Below are 21,466 nucleotides of genomic sequence, written 5' to 3'. Positions count from 1 at the left end.
TATTCGGGTCTGATGTGCATAAATAGAAGAATCTGGAGAATAGTAGCTGCATTTTGAGTTCTGGCTTTTAACAAAATAATGGATTCTTGTGTGGGGGGCAAAGAGTTTCAGATTTACAACAGTCAGTTAAGGCGAGTTTGATGCTAAATCCTGAAATTCTTTAGATTTGAACTAAAACCAGAAAAACAGAAAGCTGCTAATGGTTAAATGGGACGGGGGGTGGTGGGGGGAGGTGTCCGGAGGAAGTCTGACACACATACTGCACAGGGTGAGCATGGGAAAGATGGGGAATTACTTAGATATACAGGGAGCCAGATACAATAGCAGAATGCGGGAATCACTGGCAATGGAGCAGCGGGGTAAAGACACCTCAGAAGATCATAGAATGGTTACAGCGTAGAAGGAGGCCACTCGGCCCGTCGTGTCTATATTGTCCCCAAAAAGGAAAAATTTACCGAGTGCCACCTCTCTGCCTTTGCTCATTTGCCCTCCATTTAAACAAGTTTTAAACAAGGCTTGTATGAGAGAAAATGTTTACTTGAAAGTGTGGCAGAATAATAGAACAACAGCTGTTCACAGAGTGAATCGTGAGTGGGGTGCAGGTCAGTGAGGATCCCCAAGGTACACCAGCCGTCTGCATGCAGTGTTTAGAATGCCCTGGCAGAGGAGAGGAAGAATCCATTTGAGACACAGCACAAGACGGGAGGTCACCCCTCCCCCACTCCTCCGGTTACATAAATGACTCACCTTGGACTGTCACACCCTGGGCAGGGCGGGGTCAAGGTGCAGGAAGCTGCAAGCTCGTAGGTTGAGCTGTGAACGGGGTGGCGTTGGGGGTTTGGGTGACAGGTCTGGGGCTATATCAGAACAGGCACAGTCTCTGATCCCCCCTTTCCTCGTGGATGATTTACTGGAATCGCGTTGGTGAGTGTTTCTAAACTCTGTCTCACTATCCCGGGAATTAAGGTGTTTTGAAGGTTGCTATGAGTGTTAGATGACAATATTTCTCCTCATTCTTCCTGGTTGTCCCACTCCTAGTTTCAGGCAGCAGGTTCCGGTGATTCTGGATGGCTTTAAGTTTCGGTCCTGGTGTGGGTGCGCAAGCGCAGAAGCGCGGCTTATTGTACTGTAATAATGGCGGATGATCCTACCCAGGATGCTCCGGAAGGTTGAATACGGTCTATCTCCATCAGCAGCGACACAATCCGCCCTCATCCCACTATTTCGAATCTAATTTTCAATTTATCCGTGTAGTCTGCAAACCTGTTATGTCTTCCTATATTTTTCTGCAGTTCTTCACCTCTTTAACTCTGCGCCATTGTTGCCACCTGCACATTGCGACAACCGATCTTCAATGGGAAAATGAACAACTTTCCGATCGAGCTGTTTCTGGGGCGCATGGCATTGTTCACCGCCATTACTTTGCTGCTGTCGCTAAGAGTTTTCATGCAATCTGAAGGCCGTTCTTCATCTGTTTCTTAATCAAGTGATGCCGCCTGACCCGCTAGATATTTAAAGTATTTTTTCCCTTAATTTCAGACCCAGCTTTGGTGAGTTTTGCTTTCGTTTTATTGTTTATTTTTGGAACCGAGTCTGGAAACACAGACAGACCAATTCGGAGCCGGTTTGAATTTGGGTGGGTGTTGGATGGGGGTCTTTATTTGTTGCATCAGTTTGAGCTGGAATGTATTTCACCCCGAGGATTTTGGAACACAGTCGGGCCCAGCAATTTCCAATGTGAGACTGTCAAAGGAGGTAGATTCTGGGGGAGATCAGGTTGCTAAACGAACACTATCCATTCATTTAAGAGCATTGTTTTAGAAACAAACATTTCTGCGGTTCCTTTTCATCCGAGATTTTTTTGCCAGCTCCATTCTTGGTATTTGGGTGTCACTAACAAGACCAGCAGATATTGTCAATCCCCAGTTGCGTGTTGGTGGGCCTTCTTCCTAAACCGCTGCAGCCACTGTGGTTAAGGTGCTGTTGGGTAAGGAGTTAAAGGATTTTCATTCAGTGATGATATATGTCCAAATCAAGAACGAATTGTATTTATATAGCACGCTTGATATAATAAATATTCCAAGGTATTTCACAGGAATATTACAATCCAATAATTGACACTGAGGCACATAATGAGATGTCAGGGCAGATGATCAGAAGCTTGGTCAAAAAGGTAGGTCAAATGAAGAGTCTGAAAGGGTGAGAGAGAGGCAGAGAGGTCGAAGGAGTGAATTCCAGAGCTTATGGCCTGGGCAGCTGAAGGCACGGCCGCCAATGGTGGGTCAATTAAAATCAGGGATGCTCAATAGGCCAGAATTGGATGACCCCCAGACATCTGGGAGGGATGGAGGATATTACTGAGATAGTGAGGGGCTAGGTCATTGATGGAATTTGAACATTTAAGGTGCTGCTTAACCAGGAGCTTATGTAGCTCAGTGAGAACAGGGGTGTTGGATGAACGAGACTTAGTGCGAGTAAGGACACGGAAAGCAGAGTTTGATATGACCCCATCTTTACGTGGGCGGCTAGTAATAGTCCGGTTTAGAGGGAACAAAGGAATGGATGAGTTTCAGCAGCAGATGAGCGAGGAAGTGAAGTTAGGCAAAGCCACTGCGGTGGACAGAGACGGTCTTCCTGATCTGTAGTCAGAAGCTCAGCTTGGGGCGAATTATGACACCAAGATTGTGAACAGTCTGGTTCAGCCTCAAAGTTGCAAAAGAGGTGGATGGTATTGATGGTTATGGTGCAGCTTGTAGTGGGGATTTATTATGAACCCAGCTGAGGTTACCCCTGGACAAGCCTGATCCCAGTCTGGAACCCAGCTTGATGGATCCTAACTTTTATTTGTTTGTATAGATACGTGGAGAGTAGCTACTGAACAGAAGGACAGGGGTCAGCTGATGAACATTTAGCAGCAGAATAAAACATTTATTCAACAAGAAAAGATGAACTATATTACAATACTCCTTCACTCACACCTATACCTTTACAGATGTATACAGATTTGTAAGGATAACTCAAGTCACAAAAGCTATCTTATACTTCAATGTATACAGTAAATACCTAGTCCATATAAACCTATAGCACTGTGTAGTCAGACACACCACACTCTGACCTCAAGTGAAAGATGTCAACTCAACCAGATGCTTTGGATCTCTCCTCAACTCCCCCCAGACGATTGTCTCACCGTGAGCCAACCAGTCACTGAATTCCGTCCGTCACATGGAGGGTTTCCAATATCCACACTCCAAAACCTTGGCATCTGCTCCCAAACTGACATTTTCTTTCAGACACCTTCCACAACGGTTCACTTCCAGGGTTTCGAACTCTCCTAATGTTCCTCTTCCCTGGGTAACCACATTCATTCGAGCTGTCTTCCATGCACTCTCTCTCACCAACTCAGCCGTCAACAGTACACCACTGCTTCACATGCCCATAGCAAAGAATTACAGACCTTCAGTTGTCTCTTTGAACCTTCTTGCTTCTTGCAAGTTGTTCTCATTTTAAATCTGAAGCTTGGAGCCTTTCTCTCTGCCCCTCACTCTTAACTGCACTTAACAGGATGTTTTCCCAGGTTCCTGTCCTTCCTTTGTCCACAAGATTTTCTTTGGTCTTCCCCATCTTCCACTCTCCTGGATTTTTAGGGGTTTTCATTGGTTTGGAACTTCAATCTGTCCCCTTTGCTCCAGTCCCTCTGGCAGCAACTTCAAAACCAGCCGAACTCCAACAGGTTCCAAATAAAACTCCTGCCTTTCTTCTTGTGTGTGTGTGTCTGTGGGATGAACCTGCATATCTGTACCCCCCACCCCTCCCTCCCCCCACCCCAAGTGCTAAGCGACAGCACTGTTGTTTCTACTCTTGCATATTTACTTTTACTTTAAAGGGTGTGTAAATGTCTCATTAAAAATATAAGCAGCCTTTTAAAATGAAACTAAAATATTTGACCTTTCTTAACACATAGATACAGAAAAACAAATCAAACCTAAACTTTAAAGCTAAGACCCATTCCTAATACCCACAAATGCAAAGATAATATAATTAAACTATCTCTATTTCCTAACAGGACTAAAGGCAATGAATTAAGTCTTCCCAATATTTAAATGGAGGGAATTTGTGTTCATCCAGGACCAGATGTCAGACAGTCATGTCTATGTGTGACTTAGAGGGGAACTTGGAGGTGTTGGTGTTGGAAGAGCCTGCTACCCTGGCTCTTCCAGCTAATGGAGTTTGAGGATTTGGGAGATTCTGTCAACGTTCTGGTAGAAATGTAGATATATAAAATCCGTCTCCTTCACCCCTTGCCTCTTTCATCTCCCTCTCTCTTTCCTCCACAGATGCTGGAGTTTTGTATTGGTTCTGACCAGTTGGCAGATTCCCTTCCCTGGTGGACATTAGTGAACGAGCTGGGTCCAGCAGCTTTGATGGTCAATTTTCCAGGTGCCGGCCCCACAAGTTACCAGATTCATTCAGCTCAATTTCACAACCTGCCTTTGAGTTTTTGTGGGTTCTCTCTCACTCCCTTTTTTATGTTTTGAATCAATTTCACAGGGAGAGGATTTTTTCAGAAGGAGAGGATTTGCAGTCGGGAAACTGAAACCAAACATCACATCAAGATCTCACAGAGTCGCCCAATTTATTGTCATCTGAATAACATCAGATTTTGAACATAGAAGGAAAAAGCACCGTTCACAGTGGGAAGAAACCGCACATCTGTTCTGTGTGTGGCCACGGCTTCAGCCGATTATCTAGTCTGTCGAGACACAAGCGCAGTCACAATGGGGAGATATCGTGTAAATGGGGGGACTGTGGGAAAGAATTCAAATTCCTGTCTAAGCTGGAAACTCATCAGCGCAGCCACACTGGAGAGAAACCATTCACCTGCTCTGAGTGTGCAAAGGGATTCACTGGGTCATCCAACTTACAACAACACCATAGAAGTCACACTGGGGAAAGGCCATTCACTTACTCTGAGTGTGGAAAGGGATTCACTCAGTCGTCAAACCTGTGGACACACCAGCTAGTTCACTCTGACGGGAGACCTTTTAAATGTCCAGACTGTGGGAAGTGCTATAAAAGTTCCGGGGAGCTGATTCGTCATCAACGGGTTCACATTGACGAGAGGCCATTCAGGTGCTCTCAGTGTGGGGCTGGGTTCAGGAGGCCAGTGCACCTCACTGAACATCAGCGCACTCACACTGGGGAGAGGCCGTTCACCTGCTCAAAGTGTAGAAAATGATTCATTACCTCATCCCATTGGCTGAGACACCAGCAAGTTCACACAGGTCAGAGGCCGTTCACCTGCTCAAACTGTGGGAAAGGATTTGCTACCTCAACCCACCTGCAGTCACACCAGCGAATTCATACTGACAAGAGACCTTTTAAATGCCCAGACTGCGGGAAGTGTTATAAATGTTCTGGGGACCTGATGTCCCATCAACATGTTCACACTGACGAGAGACCATTCAGGTGCTCTCACTGTGAGACTGGGTTCAGGTGGCCATCTCAACTCACTGTACACCAGCAAATTCACACTGGGGAGAGGTCGTTCACCTGCTCCAAGTGTGGGAAGGGATTCATTGACTCATCTAACCTGCTGAGACACCAGCGAGTTCACAAGTGACTACAGTGATTGGATTTTGCTGTTAATCACATCCAGGACTGAACCAAGTTCATTGGGGTCTGTTTGTGCTGATGTTAATAAACCCCAGCCCAGTTATAAGTTTTCTGGATAAAAGTCAAATAAATCAGGTTGTGTTAAACACATCGAGTTGACTCTTTTAATATCGCTAACACAAGAAAGTTCCTCTCCCTTTCCCACAGCTTCAGCCGCATTGGCACCAGTTTTGTGTTTACCAGTTTCTTAACCTGATTTTATTTATTTACATTTAAAACTTTAATTCCTGAAACTAAAAGTTATATTGCAAAACATATGAATTATATTCACTACAATGTATTAAAATCACATAAATCAGCTTTGTGTTATACACATTGTGGCAAGTCTTTTTTTTTATCTCAAAGACAAGTTAATTTCTTTTGAAGGGCTCTCCCTCTCCCTTGTTTCTTCCATCCTCACCCCCAGCAACAAGTGTGAGGAACTCATGCAGCTTCTTTTTCACAAAGAGTGAGACAATCTGATCAGCTGCCTCTGCTGCTTCCCTCCCTTCCACTAGCCCACAGGGTCATACTTCCTTCTTGTCTGAGTCCTAACTCACAGCTTTGTCCATGCAGCCTCCACACACGCGCACAAACACACATATGAATTAATTCATACTGGAGACGGGGTTTAAATGTTTAGACTGTGCCAAGAACTTTAAAAGCCCACATTCACTGATGTTTCACCAGTGCATTCTCTCCGGTTCCACTCCATTCATCTGCTCTCACTGCGGGAAGAGGTTCAGGTGATTGTCCATCCTGCTGGAACACCAGAGAGTTCACACCGGGGAGAGGTCATTCACCTGCCCCATTTGTGGGGAGGGATTCACTGATGCATCTAACCTGTTGGCACATCAGTGATTTCACACCAATGGAAGATATTTTAAATGCCTGGATCGCAGGAAGTGTTAGAAAAGTTCCGTGGAGCTGATGTGCTTTCAACAGTGACAAGAGACCGTTCGTGATCTCTCACTGTGAGACTGGGTTCAGGCGATCATGTGAACTCAGGGTCCACGAGCGCACTGACACTAGGGAGAGACCGTACACCTGCTCCATGTGTGAGAAGAGTTATCCCACCTCAAAACACATCAACTTCTTCACGCTGATAAGGAATCTTTTCAAACTTCTGGCCATGAGCAGAGACTTCAAAGCAAAATGGATCTGCTGACACACAAACACATTCACACTGGGGAGAGGCTGTTCACCTGCTCTGTGTGTGGGAAGAGATTCACTCAGTTGTCTCAGCTGCTGACACACGAGTGACTGCTCAGGTTAGATTCTACTGTTGTTGCTGCTGTTACATCCATGACTGAATTCTGCTGATGTTATTAACCCCTGTGACCGGGCTTGAGTTTGATATTCTGGAAATATGTCAAATAGATCAGCTTTGATTTAACACATTGTTGTAGATTTCTGTCTTTCCCACCTGGTTGTTTAACATCATCTGGCTGGAGCTCAGAAAGGACAATCTGGGTCGTGGATCATACAGCAGGAACAGAACTTCAACCTGGACACAGTCCTTCAGGGTCACACTGAGAGGGATAAACAGCACTTTGGTCTTTCTCATCTCTCTTCACTGACAGCAAAGTCCCCGTGTGGCTTAATCCTGAGGTGTGTAAGAAATGTGTCCCAGTCTCTCTCTTCCATGGTTCAGAGCTCCTAGACACGGAACAGAAGGCTCCGTTCCAACTGTGTTTAGGGTCAGGAAGAACAACGGTGAATTCTGGAAACGCGCTGTCAAATCAGGAATTTGTGTAAAACTGTGATCTGTTCCTGACTGAAACTGAAACAGCAGGTTTAAGTTGAAAAGATAAATTGGTAACCAGGGTTTCCCAAAGACTCACTTGACTGGTCAACTCAGGTTCAGCCCTCAAGCCCTGAGATTTGTTACAGAACTCGCTGCTCTCTTGGTCCTCTGACCTCTCTTCCTTTTGGTTTCCAGAACCATCACTCACCAACATCACATTGTGAGATAGAGTTCAGGAGATGGGAGGAAGAAACAAATTGAGGCCATGAATCTGAGTTCGGAAATAAAATTAGATAAACATGATTACATGTTCACAGAATCACAGTGCAGAAGAGGCCCTTCGGCCCATCGAGTCTGCACCGACACATGAGAAACACCTGAACTACCTACCTAATTCCATTTATCAGCACTTGGCCCAAAGCCTTGAATGTTATGACATGCCAAGTGTTCATCCAGGTACTTTTTAAAGGATGTGCCTCCACCACCCTCCCAGGAAGTGCATTCCAGACCGTCACCACCCTCTGGGTAAAAAAGTTTTTCCTCACATCCCCCCCTAAACCTCCTGTTCCTCACCTTGAACTTATGTCCCCTTGTGACTGAACTTTCAAGTAAGGGGAACAGCTGCTCCCTATCCACCCTGTACATGCCCCTCCTAATCATGTACACTACAATCAGGTCGCCCCTCAGTCTTCTCTGCTCCAACGAAAACAACCCAAGTCTATCCAACCTCTCTTCATAATTGTAATGTTTCACCCCAGGCAACATCCTGGTGAATCTCCTCTGCACCCCCTCCAGTGCAATCACGTCCTTCCTGTAATGTGGCGACCAGAACTGCACACAGTACTCCAGCTGTGGTCTCGCTAAGGTTCAATGCAACTCCAACATGACCTCCCTACTATTACAATCTATGCCTCAATTGATAAAGGCATGTGTCCCATATGCCTTTCTCACCACCCCACTAACATGCCCCTCCATCTTTGGAGATCTATGGACACAAACACCAAGGTCTCTTTGTTCCTCAGAACTTCCTAGTTTCATGCCGTACATTGAATACTTACTTGTCAAATTACTCCTTCCAAAGTGTATCACCTCACACTTTTCAGGTTTGAATTCCATCTGCCACTTATCTGCCCATTCCGTCTACATCTTCCTGTAGCCCAAGACACTCAACCTCACTGTTAGCCACCCGGCCGATCTTTGTGTCATCCGCAAACTTACTAATCCTACCCCCCATAAAGTCATCTATGTCGTTTATATAAATGACGAATAATAGGGGACCAAGCACAGATCTCTGTGATACACCACTGGACACTGGCTTCCAGTCACTGAAGCATCCTTCTGTCATCACCCTCTGGGTCCTACAGCTAAGCCAATTTTGAATCCACATTATCAAATTACCTTGTATCCCATGTGCATTTGCCTTCTTTATTAGTCTCCCATGTGGGACTTTGTCAAAGGCTTTGCTGAAATCCAAATAAACTACATCAACTACACTGCCCTCATCTACAGACCTGATCACCTCAAAAAATTCAATCAAATTTGTTAGGCATGACCTCTCTATGACAAAGCCATGCCTCTCCAAGTGGAGATAGATTCTCTCCTTCAGAATTTTCTCCAATAGTTTCCCTACCACTCACGTGAGACTCACTGCCCAGTAGTTCCCTGGCTTATTTCTACAACCCTTCTTAAATAGCGGAATCACATTAACTGTTCTCCAGTCCTCTGGCACCTCCCCCGTGGCCATAGAGGAATTAAAAAAATTTGGGTCAGAGCCCCTGCGATCTCCTCCCTTGCCTCCCTCAGCAGTCTGGGACACGAATCAACCGGACCTGGACATTTGTCCACTTTTAAGCCTGTCAACATCTCCAATACCTTGTCACTCCCTATATCAATTTGCTCAAGAACCTCAAAGTCTCTCTCCCCGAGTTCGATACCTTCAACCTCATTCTCTTGAGTGAAGATGGATGTGAAGTATTCGTTCAACACTCTACCAATGTCCTCTGGCTCCACCCATATACTGCCCCCTTGGTCCCTACTCTTTCCCTGGTTATCCTCTTCCGATTGATATACTTATAGAATATCTTGGGATTTTGCCTACTTTTACCAGCCAGAGCGTTCTCATTTCTCCTCTTTGCTCTCCAAATTGCTTTAAGCTCCACCCTGCACTTTCTCTCCTCCACTAATGCTTCCGCTGATTTGCTTCCCTTGTACCTCTAAAAGCCTCTCTTTTCCTTCTCATCGTATCCTGAATATCTCTGCTCATCCATGGTTCTCTGGGCTTGTTACTCCTTCCTATCACCCTAGAGGGAACATGTTGAGCCTGTACCCTCCCCATTTCCTTTCTGAACGTCCCCCACTGCTCCTCTGTCGATTTCCCCACAAGTAGCTGTTCCCAGTCTACCTTGGCCAGATCCTGCCTTATTTTACTAAAATCCACTCTCCCCCAATCTAAAGTATTTTTTTGCAACTTATCTATTTATTTGTCCATAACAAGCTTAAATTGTACCATGTTGTGGTCGCTATCACAAAAATGCTCCTCCACTACCATATCTGCCACCATTCTCCGCCGCGGGGAATGCTGGGTAAAGTCCCGGCCATTGGAAATCCCCATTAGTTTATAAATATTTATTCGCTTTGACTGAGGCTGCGCTCGTCCCCGCCCAGCTTTCTGCAGCCCCACCGCGCATGCTCCGCGCTAGGAGGACTCAATGGAGGCGGAGCCTTCCGGCGCATGTGCTGTTATGCCCTTCTGATGGAGATAGGCCGTGTTCACCCGCTCTAAACTTTCTGGGTAGAAGGAATCGCCATTTATGCAATCAAGAGAGAGAAAGATCACTTGTCACAATAATTGATAAATAAAAGGGCACAAAGCAGTGAATATTATCTATTCCCACTCCTTACTATCATGCGCAAAATGAATATATTAATTGCAGTAATTATTTTTATTATTTTAAAATGGTAATCTTATTTCCCAACTCAGATTCATGCCCTCAATTTTTTTTCTTTCTCCCAGCCCCTGAACTCCATCTGACAGTGTAATGTTGAAGAGTGGTGATTGTTGTGAAAACCAACAGAAAGGGAACTCAGAGGCTGAAGGATCAAGCGAGCAGCAAGTTCTGTAACAAGTCGTGCAGCCAGATGGCTGGATCCTGCGTTGAGTCATTGTGAAACCCTGGTTACCAATTTATCTATTCAACTTAAACCTGCAGTTTCATTTTCAACCATAGACAGATGACGCTTTTACACCAATCACTGGATTGACAGCACGTTTTCAGCATTCACTGCTGTTCTTCTGAACTCCAAACACATTTGTATAGGATACTTCTGTTCCATGTCTCGGATCTCTGAACCATGGAAGTGTGGGGCTGGGACACATTTCTTACCCATTTCTTACAGACATCAGGTTTAACCCTCATGGGGACTTTGCTGTCAGTTAAGAGAGATGTGAAAGAACAAAGTGTTGCTTGTCCCTTTCAGTGTGACCCTGAAAGACTGTGTCCAAGCTGAATTTCTGTTCCTACTGTATGATCCTCCCCCCAGATTGTCCATTCTGAGCACCAGCCAGGTGATGTTCAACACCCAAGTGGGAAAGATAAAAATCTACTACAATGTGCTTGAAATACAAGTGATTTATTTCACATTTATCTGGAATATTAAACACCAGCCCAGTTACAGGGATTATTAACATCAGGAGAAGCATACCTCAACTCTCAGAATGATCATGGTTCAGTCCTTGATGTGATTGACAGCAGCAATAACAGCCGAATCCAACCCAGGAGTCACTTGTGAACTCGCTCATGTCTCAGTAAGTGAGATGACTGAGTGAATCTCTTCCCCCACACACAGCAGGTGAACAGCCTCTTCCCAGTGTGAATGTGTTTGTGTTTCAGCGAATCCATTTTGCTTTCAAATCTCCGCTCAGAGTGAGAACTTTAAAAAGGTTTCTTCTCAGGTGTGAACAAGTCGATTTGTAGTGAAGTGGAATGACTAAGTGAACCTCTTCTCACACAAGGAACAGGTGAACAGCCTTTCTCCCCAGTGTGAGTGCACTTGTGGACACTGAGCTCACATGATCACCTGAACCCAGTCCCACAGTGAGAACATCTGAACTGTCTCTCATCAGTGTGAACACATTGATGGCACATCAACTCCAGTGAACATTTTAACACTTCCTGCAATCTAGACATTCAAAAGATCTTCAGTCAGAGTGAACTCACTTGTGTGTCAACAGGTTGGATGAATCAGTGAATCCCTCCCCATACATGGAGCAGGTGAATGACCTCTCCCCAGTGTGAACTCACTGGTGTAGCAGCAGGATGGACAATCAACTGAACCTTTACCCATAGTGAGAGCAGATGAATGGAGTGGAATCGGAGTGAATGGCCTGGTGAAACATCAATGAATGTGGGTTTTTAAAGCACTTGTCACAACCTAAGCATTTAAACCCTCTCTCTCCAGTCTGAACTCACTGGTGTGTGTGGAGGCTGAATGGAGAAAGATGGCAATTCAGAGATTGTTTGATGTGGAGGTGAATAGTTACCTGCCCCCATGTACAGGAACACTGTCTCCCTTGCTTAGTGGCACAGCAGAGCTTAGACTGATCTCCTGGGAACAAGAAGCAGAGTTTGAGGAGCTTCTCCTGCAGATGGAGTTAACTGAGAGTAGCCAGGTGATGTCCTTGGAGGTCCCAGTGCTGTAGGCAGAGCATTGGATCTCTTCTCTGGTGTCACGGATGAATGTCAAACCTGTTCAGGTGAGAGAAAGAAGCTTAGTAATAGCATTAGTTTGGAAATTTATTTCATTCCTCTTCTTGGTATACAAACGTACAAAATAGGAGCAGAGGTGGGCCATTCAGCCCCTCAAGCCTCCTCCACCATCAATAAGATCATGGCTAACCTTCTTGTATTTCGAATTCCACATTCTCATCTACCTCCAATAATTTTGATTCCCTTGCTGAACAAGGATCTATCTACCTCTGCCTTAAAAATATTTAATGACCCCGCTTCCACCACTTTTGAAGGCAGAGAATCCAAAGTCGCACAACCCCCTGAGAGAAAAAAGTTCTCTTTATCTCTGTCCTTAAAGAGCGACCCCTAATTATAAAACAGTGCCCCTCGATCTGAACTCACCCACAAGAGGAAACATCCTTCCCCACGTCCACCTAGTCAAGGCCGTTCAAGATCTTACTTACTTCACTCAAGTCACCCCTCGCTCTTCTCAACTCCAGTGGAAATGAGCCTAGTCTGTCCAACCTTTCTTCATTAGACAACCCGCTCATTCCAGGTATCAATCTAGTAAATCTTTTCTGAACTGCCTCCAATGCATTTACATCCTTCCTTAATAAAGAGACCAAAACTGCACACAATATTCAAGATGTGGTCTCACCAATGCTCTCTATAACTGAACCAAAACATCCTTACCTTTATCTTCAACACTTCTCGTAATAAAGGATGGCATTCCATTTGCCTTCTTAATTACTCGCTGTTCCTGAATACTAACTTTTTGTGACTCATGCATGAGAACAGCTAGCTCCCACTGCACCTCCGAATTCTGCAGTCATTGTCCAGTTAAGTAATACTCTGCTTTTTTTATTCTTCCTGCCAAGGTGAACAGCTTCACACTTTCCCACATTATACTCCATCTGCTGGATTTTTGACCACTCACTCAACCTGTCTATACCTGTCTGCAACCTCATTATGTCCTCTTCACGACATATTTTCCCACCTATCTCTCCACCATTGGTGACCATTCTTTCATTAGCCTAGGACATAAGCTCTGGAATTTCCTCCTCAAACCTCTCCACCTCTCTTTCCTTCTTTTAAGAAACTACCAAAAACCTACCTCTTTGACCAAGCTTTTGGTCACCTGCCCTAATATCTCCTTTTGTGACTCAGTGTCAAATGTTACTTTGTGACATTTCTGTGAAATGCCTTGGAAAGTTATGTTAAAGGTGCAATATAAATACAGATTGATGTCACAGACTTTGACATGAATCGTTGTTCTGCCTTATCAATAAGACATTGCAAGTCAAAGCATGAAGCATTTTGTTGGACAAGTTGTTCCCATTCTGTCATTGAAACATTTTCAGAAATATTGCCCCCTACAAAAATGGTGACTGCGTATGTGCACTTGATGGAAATAAACTTGCAGGAATTTGGGATAGAGCAGGTGAAATGAAACGGACAGAATTGCTCTACAGAGAGCTGGCATGGATTCGATGGGCTGAATGACCTCTTTCGGTGCAGTATTTAGTTCGTCAGGTGCAGTCTAACCAGGATTTTGAATATCTCGGTGCTTTTCCAGTCACACTGATAACTAAAATCTTTTCTCGCAAGCAGAACAGACAAACCTTTTTTCCTTCCACAGCCAAAGGCTGATGATATTCAAGTCCTGGTGAATCAAATGACTGTATCAGTTCATGATGTGCTGTTTGGCTTGAGTTTCTCCGTCTGCAAATCCTTCCCTTTCAATATCCTGTGAAATAAAGATTCTTAAAAAACCCATCACTGTCAGTCCAGGATAGAAATTGAGAAGAGACAAACATTTCTCTGGGTTTGAGTTTACTGTGTGTAAATCCTCCCCTTCTAACCCCCTGTAAAAGGAGTTTCCAAACACTCGGTGTAAACTGGGCTCCGGGAGTTTGTAATCCGGGTTTGGAGTCCTACACCGGGTGTTTGTGAATCCTCCCAGTCCACCCTCCGGCTCCATTCCTCTCCTCCACTCGGCCCTTTCTCACCCACTGGACTTTCAACCCGACCCCCTTCAGTCCCATCCAGAATCCGCACTGCGCATGTCACTCCCAGTCGGCTCCGCTCCTCGTTCACTCCGATTGGCTGGGGGACCAGTCCTCCTCTTCCTATTGGTCCGGAGTTGCCATCAATCATTCTGAGCTGGAGCATGCGCAGTCCGTGGAGATAGACGTGAGAGAGCTCGAACGAGCGAATTTAAAATGCGTGTTTTGGAAAGACCGAGTGCGGATTCAGAGCCTAAAATAAAAACATGATTATAGATAGAGCCGGCGGGTGAGTTGGGAGACTTCATAAACTCACGATGTCGGCCCGAAACTCTGAATATGGAGATATCGGTCCCGCGTTTCACGAAATGAGACGACAGCTTCGGCCTTTTTTCCGGAAGTAGGCCCGAGTTAACGGCCGCCATCTTTATAGGTGGAATGAGAAACAGAGCGCATGTGCGGCCGCCATCTTTGTAAGTGGCAATGTCCAACAGGGAGCATGCGTGGGCGCCATCTTTAGCGGCTGCAGACCCGGATGAATGACCCGCAGGAGGGACAATAAATCAGAGATAGAGTTTGGTGTGAAATCAATGGGTTGTTGTAAAACAGGAGATCAGGGTAACAGTCAGAAACAACAACAACTTCTATTAACATCATAAATCATCCCAGTGAGCTTCACAGGGAAATTATAAAACAAAGTGTGACATCCAGTCACATAAGGAGATATTAGGACAGGCGACCAAAAGCTTGGGCAAAGAGTTTTAAGGAGTCTTAAATAGTCGCTTGGATGTACAGAATTTGAGCCTTACTGAAAAAAAGAGACATGTTATTGAAGATTTTCACTCATCAGGACAGAGACAAAAATATCAATTTCAAAGGGAACAGTAATTTCTACTGCTTGAGAAAAAGGTGCTGATTGGTTGGCTAGTCAGTTGCCATGGAGAATACAGCAGGGAGCTATTGTCCCCTATGCTTTTGTTTAATTCAATAATAGGCCCCAAGCCTGGACGTGTTCCTAATGCCTGCAGAGGTCAGGCCCCTGTGGATGAATATATGTAGCTTCTAGCACGTGTAAGTTGTTATGGCACAGCGAAAGTTAAACGTTGAGCTGCACAAATCCCAGAGGGAAACTTAAAACAGCTGCCACAACTGTTTTTGCAATTTGCATTTTATTTTGAGATGTGTGCCTTGAATTCAGTAGTAATAAGTCCACCGAGGCTTAGAATTTATTTTTTTACAAAACTAAATTAAACATTTAATAAGAGAAGAAAAGATTTTAAGCACATACATAGATCTACAAATTACTGCTATAATAACTCCTAAACTCCCTAATTAATCTGACTCCCAGTTACACCTCCATTAAGGCAACTGTAAAAATAAATAAGTTTCAACAGAGCCAGGCAAAGCGCACAATACCCTGGACAGTGATATTCACAGTGAGTTTTCTTAGTTTCGGTTCCTGTAGACAGTATCTTAACGCATAGAGGCTGGATGCTTTTCACACCTGTTAGATCTTAGAATTCCTTCACCCTTACCCATAGCATCATCTCCATTATACATGTTTCTCCCTTTTTAATGTAATTTCCATTGTTCCAATATGTCTTTGCAACTTTACTTTTCTTAGAATATAAATCTTTCATAGTACTCATATTATCAGTAACCTTTGGGAAAAAAAAATAAACTCACTGTTTGGCCTAACTTCTAATGGCTGGGTGTAACACCTTACCATCTCTTTGAAATTCAAACTACTCTTTATCCAAAAATGCAAATGTTCCTCTCACCTCACATTCAAAAACTTCAGCCATGTTTATGTAATTAGCATTTCAAACCTATCTTCCCTCTTGATCACTCAAAAGCTCCAGACCAGCTGTCTCCAATTCAATTAAATCCCCCATCCCCACTCACATACACATCCACACAGAGAAACTAATCCAAACCTCACCATTAACCTACCTTTACAATAAATCACAGTAATATGAAAATTATTATGTTTTCGTGACAAAGTGAGACACATTATGAGCCCGTCTGATAATCTTTGAAATTTGGTGTTCTTGTATCTGTCCTGGTGAGTACAAGATAAAAAGTTTTGACAGAATGTTTCATTTTTTTTTACAATACTCAAATGTCTTAAAGGAGGAAAGTGTGGTCGAGATAGGGAGAGAATTTGAGAGCTTGGGGACGAGAGAACTGAAGGCACAGTCACAAATGGTGGAGCAATTAAAATAGGGAATGTACAAAACCAGAATTAGAGGAGTGCAGATATCTCAGAGAGTTGTGGGGCTGGAGGAGATTACAGAGATAGGGAGGGGTGAGGCCATGGACGGATTTGAAAACAAGGATCAAAATTATACAATCTGGTTGTTGCTTGACCAGAAACCAAGGAAGGTCAGGAAGCAGAGGGGTGTGACGGGAATGGGCCTCGCTGTTAATGAAGACACAGACAACAGACATTTGGATGTGGTCAAGTCTGCAGAGGGTAGAATGTGGAAGACCAGCCAGGAGTGTGTTGGAATATTCGAGTCTGGAGATAACAACGGCAGTGATGAGGGTTTCAGCAGCAGATGCACTGAGACAGGGGTGAGGTTGGGTGATATTACGGAGGTGGAAACAGGTGATCTTAGTGATGGCACAGATATGAGGTCAGAAACTCATGTCGAGATCAAATGTAACACCAAGGTTGTGAACAAGACTGGTTTAATCCCAGACTGTTCCCAGGGAGAGAGATGGAGTTGGTATCCAGGGAATGAAGATTGGAGCAGTGACTGAAAATAGTGTCTTCAGTCTTCTCAGTGTTTAATTGATGTTAATTAGTCATCAGGAAGAGAAGCAGGAACCAGAATGGGCCATGAGACTGATGCCAGGTTTAACTCAGTTAGAGGGGAAGAAAAGGAAGGAAGGAAACCCTGGGAGGTTTGGAGAAACCACCTTCACAATCACTCATTAAATCTCCACACAGTAAGTTCTGGACACAAGGTTAACGTTTGCTATTCTGTATGGTCGGTCAGGGGGTTTCAGATTAATGTTTTGTCACGAGTATTGACTGAAGTGAATGATCAGACATATTGTTATCTCCAGTTGTAGAAATTTGTTAAAAGGATACAGAAATAATTGTCCAAAACTCTCACTGGATTTCAGCACAGGGAGGAGAGAGAGTGTGTGGGATGGGGATTTGCTGCTTTGGTGGAACAAGAGAGGAAAAAATGTTCCATAGCTGCTACAGTTGCTTGTTCTGAATTTCTATCCTGTGCTTACAGTGATGACTTTTGTAAACTCCTTTTACAGGGTATAAGAAGGGGACACCTTGTAGATGGGAAACTCAAACCAAACATCACATCAAGATCAGACAGTCACTCGATTCATCAGGACCTGAATACAATCGACCTTTGAATGTGGAAGGAGAAATGTTTGTCTGTTCTGTCTGTGGGAAAGATTTCAAACATCAGTGTGACTGGAAAAGCACCGAGACCCACACACACCCGAGTGAGAGTGTTCCAGTGAACTGACTGTGGAAAGAGCTTTAAACAGTCATACAGCCTGAAAAAATAAATCACACCATTCACAGTGGGGAGAAACTGTACACGTGTTCTCTGTGTGGATGAGGATTCAACTGATCATCAAACCTGGAGAGACACAGGGACACCTGCACCATGGAGAAACCGTGGAAATGTGAGGATTGTGGGAAAGGATTCAATTACCCATCTCAGCTGGAAAACCATCGACGCAGTCACACTGGGGAGAGACCGTTCACCTTCTCCGAGTGTGGGAAGGGATTCACTCAATCATCTGACCTGCTGACACACCAGCGAGTTCACACAGGAGAGAGGCCATTCACCTGCTCCAAGTGTGGGAAGGGATTCACCCAGTCATCCCACCTGCTGACTCATCAGCGGTTTCACGCTGGAGAGATACCATTCACCTGCTCTGAGTGTGGGAAGGGATTCCCTCACTTATCACACCTGCAAACACACCAGCGAGTTCACACTGGGGAAAGGCCATTCATCTGCTCTGAGTGTGGGAAGGGATTCACCAAGTCATCCAATCTGCCGACACACGAGAGAGTTCACAGTGGGAAGAGGCCATTCACCTGCTCTGAGTGTGGGAAGCAATTCACTCAGTCATCTGACCTGCTGATCCACCAGCGAGTTCACACTGGAGAGTGACCATTCACTTGCTCCGAGTGTGGGAAGGGATTCACTCAGTCATCCAACCTACTGACACACCAGCGAGTTCACACTGGAGAGAGGCCATTCACCTACTCCGAGTGTGGGAAGGGATTCACTCAATCATCTGACCTGCTGATTCACCAGCGGGTTCACACTTGGGAGCGACCATTTACTTGCTCCGAGTGTGGGAAGGGATTCACTCAGTCATCATACCTGCTGATACACCAACGGCTTCACACTGGAGAGAGGCCGTTTACCCGCTCCGAGTGTGGCAAGGGATTTATTCGGTCATCCCACCTGCTGAAACACCAGCGAGTTCATAAGTGACTTTTGAGATTGGATTCTGGTGTTATTTCTGCTGTTAATCTCATCCAGGACTGCACCATGTTCATTCTGACAGTTGGGGTTTGTTTCTGCTGATGTTAATAATCCCTGTAACTGGGCTGGTTTAATATTCTGGATCTATAGCTGATTGTGTTCTCGGGCTGCAGTGTCCCTTTAAGAACCGCTGTCTCTGATCTTTCCCCATAATTCAGGAACTCTCATCAGGAATTACTTTACAACAAGATTCTGAACTTTCACTTCGATCCTAAATTGATCTTTGGTATAAACTCTACAATTCAGTGTCTGAGAGGTTCCACTGATTAACATCTCCAATTAGAAAGTGCTGATTAATCCTTGCTGACAATTCTTACTGACTTGCACATTACTCCCAGCGACACCTCCATTATCCATCAGAAAGAAGGGGAATGGGAATTGGTGGAGAATCGAGAGTTCCCAAATGTTACCCCTCCCGCCTGATACAGAAATCCCCTCGGCACGGGAATGGAGACAAGTTCAATCCAAGTAACGGACCACAAGAAATCACTGTCTAATAACCCTGTAAAATCTTCAGAAGGGTGTGCAATATTACAGAAATAGCTCACTCCCTCTTAAGAAGAAAGCTTCCATAGCAGCTTGCTGGCTGACAAACACAGGACAGGCCTGTTATCTTTGCCAAGGACATGTCTCTAGCACAGGTCCTGAGACAAGCCATTTCTAACCCTGTTACGATTGGAACTCATGACCTATACGTAAACCAACTGTCTGTGTAAAGGTTAAAGCAGGCTCTTGAGAGCACAGAGATATTGACGTGATCCATACTGGCTTCAGCCGAACACCCACACTCTGGCTCACACCAGTTAACCGTTCAGAGGAGACTGTCACCACCAGCTACAGAGACCAGCACTCACTCTGCGTCATCCATCCATTGTCCTCTGGGACCGGTAAACCGTTCTCACCTGTCACGGGTCATGTGTTTTTCGTGTCTATTTCGTTTACGCATCATTTAAACTGTTGCTTCTGAATAAACTACTTTCAAATCGCTTCTGAGCTCAGCCCCCTTTTTGGGTAATCTGTGACTCCCGAACCTAAATCTTACCAGCCAGAATGAAGAGGGCAGTTCTGGTCGCCATATTATAGAAAAAGATTTACAGTCAGTGGATGGGCCCCAGAGTAGATTTAGTTTATGTTTAGTTAAAAAGGGTGCAATGTGTGGGTGTATTCTTTTTATTTTTGGAAAGGACAGGGCCCTGTGTGGGCCTACATGTAGCTTCTATCACGTGTGAGTGAGCCCGGCTGATAATCTTAAATTAGTTGTTCGAGTAATTCTTAGCACAATCAGGATTGTTTAGTGAGTGTTGTCCAAATGTGGAATCACATCTAATATTATTTAAGGGGAAGTTAGAGAAACACATGAGTGAGAAGGGAATAGATGGTTACAATGGCAGATTTAGATGAGGAAAGATGAGACCAGGCTCTAGTGGAGCATTAACACCAGCATGGACTGGGTGGGCTGAATGGCCTGTTTCTGTGTCATGTATCCGATGTAATTGCACTCCTGAAGGGTCTGGTTCTAACTTGTAGACTATACTGCCTATTCCTAGACTGCCTAACCAGCAGAAATAATTTCTATTCACCCTCTGTTCCCTCTGCTTCCCTTAACATGCTTGATTCTGCTGTTACTGTCACTGTTAATCACATCCAGAACTGAACCAAGTTCATTCTGACAGTTGAGGTTTATTTTTACTGATGTTAATAATCCCTGTAACTGGGCTGGAGTTTAATATATTGATGTCTGTTCGATAAATCAGCTTTGTTTCAAACACACAGAATGTCGAGTCCTTGATTTCTCCAGGATAAGAGGAGACTAATTGATGTCCTGTTCCTGACTGCTCCATTTTTGGATCTTTTCTCCTTTCTAATTCTAGATTATTTTAGTTCTCAGACCTTTCGTTGCTCTCCTGGACAAGTCCCAGCTCCCCACACATCCCAGATGCCTCTCTTCGCCTTGGGATCCAGGGATTGTGTCGGTATTAAAAACATAAAATGCTGGAAATAATAACCCACACTTTTCCAAGCATTGATTTAGTCCGGGATTATTGGCCCCAACCTCTCCCACCACTGATGTGAAGCTGATTGTCCTGGAATTGCTATGTTTTTGAACAGGGGTCTAACATTTACAATCTGTCAGTGCTTTGACACCACTACTATATAAGGAGGATTGGAGATTGTGACCAGAGCCTCCACAAGTTCCATGTGAAGGATGCTGTCTCTGACAGTGCAGCAGTCCCTCAATGTCACCCTGGAGTGTCAGCCTAGATAATGTGCTCAGGTTTATTAATATTTCCTCTTGTTACTGATGAGTCATTAAGAAACAATGGACTCTTATGACATCATCCAGTCCCAGTGCGATGATGTCATCAAGTCCCAGTGCGATGATGTCATGAAGACTATTAAATACCAGCGGAGCCTGAAACAGTGACAATTAATTTATCACTTTCTAATGGTGATTGACCTGCTGTGTATTTCCCCAGGCTTGTGCTTTTCAGTATTTGTATTTTTAATGTTGCCAAAAGCATACTCTTGTTTTGGCACTGAAACACAGACAATTTAAGTCAGTGAAATTCAATCCCCATCAAGTGCATTGGAGGACTCAACTGGTCTGAACTTCTTATGGTATCAATAAACAAAGATCCTACAAGGTGTTTATACGGGGAATTGTTTTTCTCTGAGACCAGGGATGGTCAAACTATGTCCCAAAGTTCAGATTTGGGCCTTGAGCCTGGACTATGGGGACCACATACATGGAGCACCATTACTAGATGTCCTTCATCCCTGATTTTAATTACT

At 44.5% G+C, this 21,466-nt stretch overlaps 3 protein-coding genes and 1 long non-coding RNA gene across 5 annotated transcripts in view; 2 read left to right on the top strand and 2 right to left on the bottom strand.

Moving 5' to 3' along the window:
* LOC144697569 (uncharacterized) overlaps positions 1-21,466 on the bottom strand; it is a 721,063-nt gene that overhangs the window by 537,712 nt on the left and 161,885 nt on the right. The window lies entirely within an intron of this gene.
* Positions 1-21,466, top strand: part of LOC144697492 (uncharacterized) — a 756,645-nt gene that overhangs the window by 581,693 nt on the left and 153,486 nt on the right. The gene's annotated exons all lie outside the window — the stretch shown is intronic.
* The window catches only part of LOC144698483 (uncharacterized), a 169,472-nt gene that overhangs the window by 17,856 nt on the left and 130,150 nt on the right, over positions 1-21,466 (bottom strand). The window lies entirely within an intron of this gene.
* Positions 12,094-20,448, top strand: LOC144697537 (uncharacterized). Of its 2 annotated transcripts, none has more exons than XM_078569577.1 (2): positions 12,094-12,152; positions 17,415-20,448. In XM_078569577.1, the coding sequence occupies exon 2, from the start codon at positions 17,780-17,782 to the stop codon at positions 18,290-18,292; it is 513 nt and encodes a 170-aa protein (XP_078425703.1). In that variant the 5' UTR covers positions 12,094-12,152; positions 17,415-17,779; the 3' UTR covers positions 18,293-20,448. The 2 variants fall into 2 exon arrangements, with proteins under 2 accessions (XP_078425703.1, XP_078425704.1); XM_078569578.1 differs by lacking the exon at positions 12,094-12,152 and adding an exon at positions 14,301-14,605.

This window comes from Cetorhinus maximus, chromosome 23 (assembly GCF_964194155.1).
Source record: "Cetorhinus maximus chromosome 23, sCetMax3.hap1.1, whole genome shotgun sequence".
Lineage (NCBI taxonomy): Eukaryota > Metazoa > Chordata > Chondrichthyes > Lamniformes > Cetorhinidae > Cetorhinus > Cetorhinus maximus.
Note: the sequence above shows the minus strand (reverse complement) of the source record. Positions and strands in the feature narration are given on the sequence as shown.

Excerpts from the sequence above, each read along its gene's own strand:
- LOC144697537 (XM_078569577.1), top strand. The coding sequence starts at position 17,780 with ATGGAGAAACCGTGGAAATGTGAGGATTGTGGGAAAGGATTCAATTAC.